At 44.9% G+C, this 4,599-nt stretch overlaps 1 protein-coding gene across 1 annotated transcript in view; it reads left to right on the top strand.

Moving 5' to 3' along the window:
• SPTBN4 (spectrin beta, non-erythrocytic 4) overlaps positions 1-4,599 on the top strand; it is a 124,811-nt gene that overhangs the window by 118,271 nt on the left and 1,941 nt on the right. Inside the window, exons 35-36 of the mRNA XM_018562600.1 lie at positions 3,982-4,155; positions 4,313-4,355. Coding sequence (XP_018418102.1) covers positions 3,982-4,155; positions 4,313-4,355 — 217 coding nt within the window. The remainder of the gene's footprint in view (positions 1-3,981; positions 4,156-4,312; positions 4,356-4,599) is intronic.

Raw genomic sequence — 4,599 nt, 5'->3', positions numbered from 1 at the left:
TAACCCTGCAGTAAGTACTCTGTGTGTATGCAGAATGACGTGTGATGATGAGGCCAATGTGCCCTGAGGAAGTGGTTCTTTCTGGCAGAGCATTGACTTTGAAAGTTCCTGATTGACTGTTTCTATACCTGTGTGATCTGCTCTGTATCATAAACAAAAAAGGATCCATCATCCTTTATATACAAAAAGAAGAGGGAAAAACAAACATTCTTTAGGATAATTTATTTAACTGTCTGTTATTTATGTAGAAATGTGTATTTGTGTTCCTGTATGTACCACTCCCCTTCCTTGGAGTGCCGTATTGGGTCTGAATTCTGAAAAAAAAGAGAGAGCTCCCATGATGCATTGGGTGCTTGTCCTGCTTTGCTCCACAACCTCTGCCGTCAGCCAGCATAAGGGGTGACCACATAGATACATATTTTGTAAATGTCAGATATTGAAATTATATTCAAGTTTCTCTCTCACTGCAGGCAAACGTAGTAAAGTATTGCTTGGACTAGAATTCATCAATATTAATATTCTAATTCATATTATGTAGTCATAAGAGAGAAAGTTGTGCTAAGGTTCCTTTATTCTTCAGAATCTGGATTCTCCGGCCCGCTTACCTAATGGCGTGGAAAAACTTCCAGACAAAACGTCGAGGCCAGACCGGCCAAGAGCACGTGACCGACCCAAACCCAGAAGAAGGCCTCGTCCTAAGGATCCAAACCAAGCACCAGGGGAGGCCCGGAGATCCCGCTCAGCACCAGCGCAAAGCAGCGTCCCTCCTCTACCTCCTCCAACCCACACTGTACAACAGGAAGGATACCTCATCAGGAAACATGAGCTGGATGGACCAAGCAAAAAAGCCTCAAACAGGTGCAGACAGGGAGCCCCTGCACGCAGACAGGGAGCTGTCCCAGCACAACCATAAACTGCAATAAACATAAATCTAAACGTGCCAGACATGGTGATGTTAGAACATTTGACCTAATCTGCCTTTATATTGGGGGGCTTAATCTTTCTTTTTTATTTGTAATAATTTATATAGGCCCAAAAAAGTTTCAGTGTTTTTTTTAAAGAATACATTTCACATAAATCCTTCCCTCTGAAGGAGCTTGCAGTCTAATGTCCCTATCAGTTATACTGCATATTCTAGGACCAATTTGGGTGAAAGTCAATTAACTTACATGTATGTTTCTAAATTGTGGGGGGGGGAATAAAATTGAGGACATCCATGTATACAGGAAGAGAAAATGTAGAGATCTGCAGTGCTGCATAGCAAGAGTGCTAACCATTAAATCATATCCAAATGGGTGAAAGTCTGTTAGTGTGTTCTCAGATGTAAACATGTTCCACAGAGTGCCATAAGAACACACTAACAGACTTTCACCCATTTGGATATGATTTAATGGTTAGCATTCTTGCTATGCAGCACTGCAGATCTCTACATTTTCTCTTCCTGTACATTTTACATTCCCCCACAATTTAGAAACATACATGTAAGTTAATTGACTTTCACCCAAATTGGTCCTAGAATATGCAGTATAACTGATAGTGATATTAGACTGCAATACTTGCAATAGTAGAGATAGAGAATGGTAGACTGCATTGGATGGTAGAGATTTTTTGTCCTCTGGTCATAAGCCACTTGGTCCACCCATGGACAATCAACAAAATTGGCCCTTGTGGCTTATGACCAGAGGACATAAAATCTCTACCATCTAATGTTCCTTTGTGGTGGAAGTTGGCCAGGAGCACAAACGCTACTATGGTGCTAACTGTTAAGGCATTTAAGTTTGAGTCTCCATCTACTAAGAGACAGGTAAAAGTAGGATTCTTATCAGGGCATGCGGGAAAACACCAATACTTTCATCTGCGTCATTGTTTTCAAATAGGCCTAAGTGAATCAATGACATGACTTAGCCCACGTTTCACTAATGAAAGCCCAGGCCACACTGCAAATATGACTGCAGTACTTGCATAGACTTCACACAAGGGTGGGGTTTGTCCCATGAGCTATTCCTATGGTGTATGTTCCCTGAGCTCTTCCTATGGTGTATGTCCCCCGAGCTCTTCCATTGGTGTATGTCCCCCGAGCTCTTCCATTGGTGTATGTCCCCCGAGCTCTTCCTATGGTGTATGTCCCCCGAGCTCTTCCATTGGTGTATGTCCCCCGAGCTCTTCCATTGATGTATGTCCCCCGAGCTCTTCCTATGGTGTATGTCCCCCGAGCTCTTCCATTGGTGTATGTCCCCCGAGCTCTTCTTATAGTCTATGTCCCCTGAGCTCTTCCTATGGTGTATGTTCCCTGAGCTCTTCCTATGGTGCATGTCCCCTGAGCTCTTCCTATGGTGTATGTTCCCTGAGCTCTTCCTATGGTGCATGTCCCCTGAGCTCTTCCTATGGTGTATGTTCCCTGAGCTCTTCCTATGGTGCATGTCCCCTGAGCTCTTCCTATGGTGTATGTTCCCTGAGCTCTTCCTATGGTGCATGTCCCCTGAGCTCTTCCTATGGTGTATGTTCCCTGAGCTCTTCCTATGGTGCATGTCCCCTGAGCTCTTCCTATGGTGTATGTTCCCTGAGCTCTTCCTATGGTGTATGTTCCCTGAGCTCTTCATATGGTGTATGTCCCCCGAGCTCTTCCATTGGTGTATGTCCCCTGAGCTCTTCTTATAGTGTATGTCCCCCGAGCTCTTCCATTGGTGTATGTCCCCTGGGCTCTTCTTATAGTGTATGTCCCCCGAGCTCTTCCTATGGTGTATGTTCCCTGAGCTCTTCCAATGGTGCATGTCCCCTGAGCTCTTCCTATGGTGTATGTTCCCTGAGCTCTTCCTATGTTGTATGTTCCCTGAGCTCTTCCTATGGTGTATGTTCCCTGAGCTCTTCCTATGTTGTATGTTCCCTGAGCTCTTCCTATGGTGTATGTTCCCTGAGCTCTTCCTATGGTGAATGTTCCCTGAGCTCTTCCATTGGTGTATGTCCCCTGAGCTCTTCTTATATTGTATGTCCCCCGAGCTCTTCCTATGGTTTATGTTCCCTGAGCTCTTCCTATGGTGTATGTCCCCTGAGCTCTTCCTATGGTGTATGTCCCCTGTGCTCTTCCTATGGTGTAGGTCCCCTGAGCTCTTCTTATAGTGTATGTCCCCTTAGCTCTTCCTATGGTGTACGTCTCCCTGAGCTCTTCCTTTTTTGTATGTCTTCCTGAGCTCTTCTTATGGTGTATGTCCCCCGAGCACTTCACCTGGTGTATGTCCCCCGAGCACTTCACCTGGTGTATGTCCCCCGAGCACTTCACCTGGTGTATGTCCCCCGAGCACTTCACCTGGTGTATGTCCCCCGAGCTCTTCTCATGGTGTATATCCCATGTGCTCTTCCTATGGTGTATGTCCCCTGAGCTCTTCTCATGGTGTATGTCCCCTGTGCTCTTTCTATGGTGTATGTCCCCTGAGCTCTTCTCATGGTGTATGTCCCCTGAGCTCTTCTCATGGTGTATGTCCCCTGAGCTCTTCTCATGGTGTATGTCCCCTAAGCTCTTCTCATGGTGTATGTCCCCCAAGCTCTTCTCATGGTGTATGTCCCCCAAGCTCTTCTCATGGTGTATGTCCCCCAAGCTCTTCTCATGATGTATGTCCCCCAAGCTCTTCTCATGGTGTATGTCCCCCAAGCTCTTCTCATGGTGTATGTCCCTTGAGCTTTTCCTATGGAAACTTTTATGAATCAAGTGGGGTCATCTTTGTTTGCCACTTTGCTACGAGCATCTCTCTGTCTCGCAATGAGCCGTGTAGGTCTGCAGCAGTAGATGGTGGGTCAGGTGCTTTCTAAAATGCATAGTGTCAGCAATAGTCACTTGTCTGACACAATGGCATATACCACCAAAGCTGAGGTACAGCAGAGACTTTTATACCATGTCATTGCATTCAAGCCAGTGTGACTGGTAGACATTTTTAGTTGCTGTTACCGGAAGGTTGGCTTTATGTGTTCTTTCCCTGTTTTTTGTAGGTCCTGGGTAAACTTGTACTGTGTGCTGAACAAAGGGGACATGGGGGTCTACAAGGATGCAAAAAGTCAAAGTTCAGGAGCAACACATGGAGGTGAACCCCTTCTGAATCTAAATGGAGCTTCCTGCGAAATAGCCAATGAGTACAAGAAAAAGAAGTTTGTCTTTAAACTCAGGTAATCAATCCGCCTTAAAAAAAATCCTGCTCCATCTACTACAGCCATAGCCAAAAATAATCAGGGGAACTTTCAGCTGCATTTTATCTACTGCTGAAATGTTTTCATTTAAAGTGTTCGCTCTGGTGACAGAAAATATTTTTTTTTCCTTTTGTAGGTCGACAGATGGAAGAGAGTTCCTCTTTCAGGCTAAAGATGAGGTAAATCACCCAAACTGTCAGTTTTTTTAAACTGTTCCCTTTTTTTTTTTTTTTTTAACTGTTATGTGACACTGAGGAAGTGATACATCAGTGGGGGGTACAGGAGGTGCCATAGCTACCTGGGCTGTAGGGCCTAATGAGATGTTAGCCTTCATTTATCTTCTAACATTAACAACTTCAATACAACCCATAAAGGCTTCAGAGTGTGTGTGTGTGTGTGTGTGTGTGTGTGTGTGTGTGTGTG

The sequence above is a fragment of the Nanorana parkeri genome, unplaced genomic scaffold (genome assembly GCF_000935625.1).
Source record: "Nanorana parkeri isolate BGI_ZX_2015 unplaced genomic scaffold, ASM93562v1 scaffold586, whole genome shotgun sequence".
Lineage (NCBI taxonomy): Eukaryota > Metazoa > Chordata > Amphibia > Anura > Dicroglossidae > Nanorana > Nanorana parkeri.
Note: the sequence above shows the minus strand (reverse complement) of the source record. Positions and strands in the feature narration are given on the sequence as shown.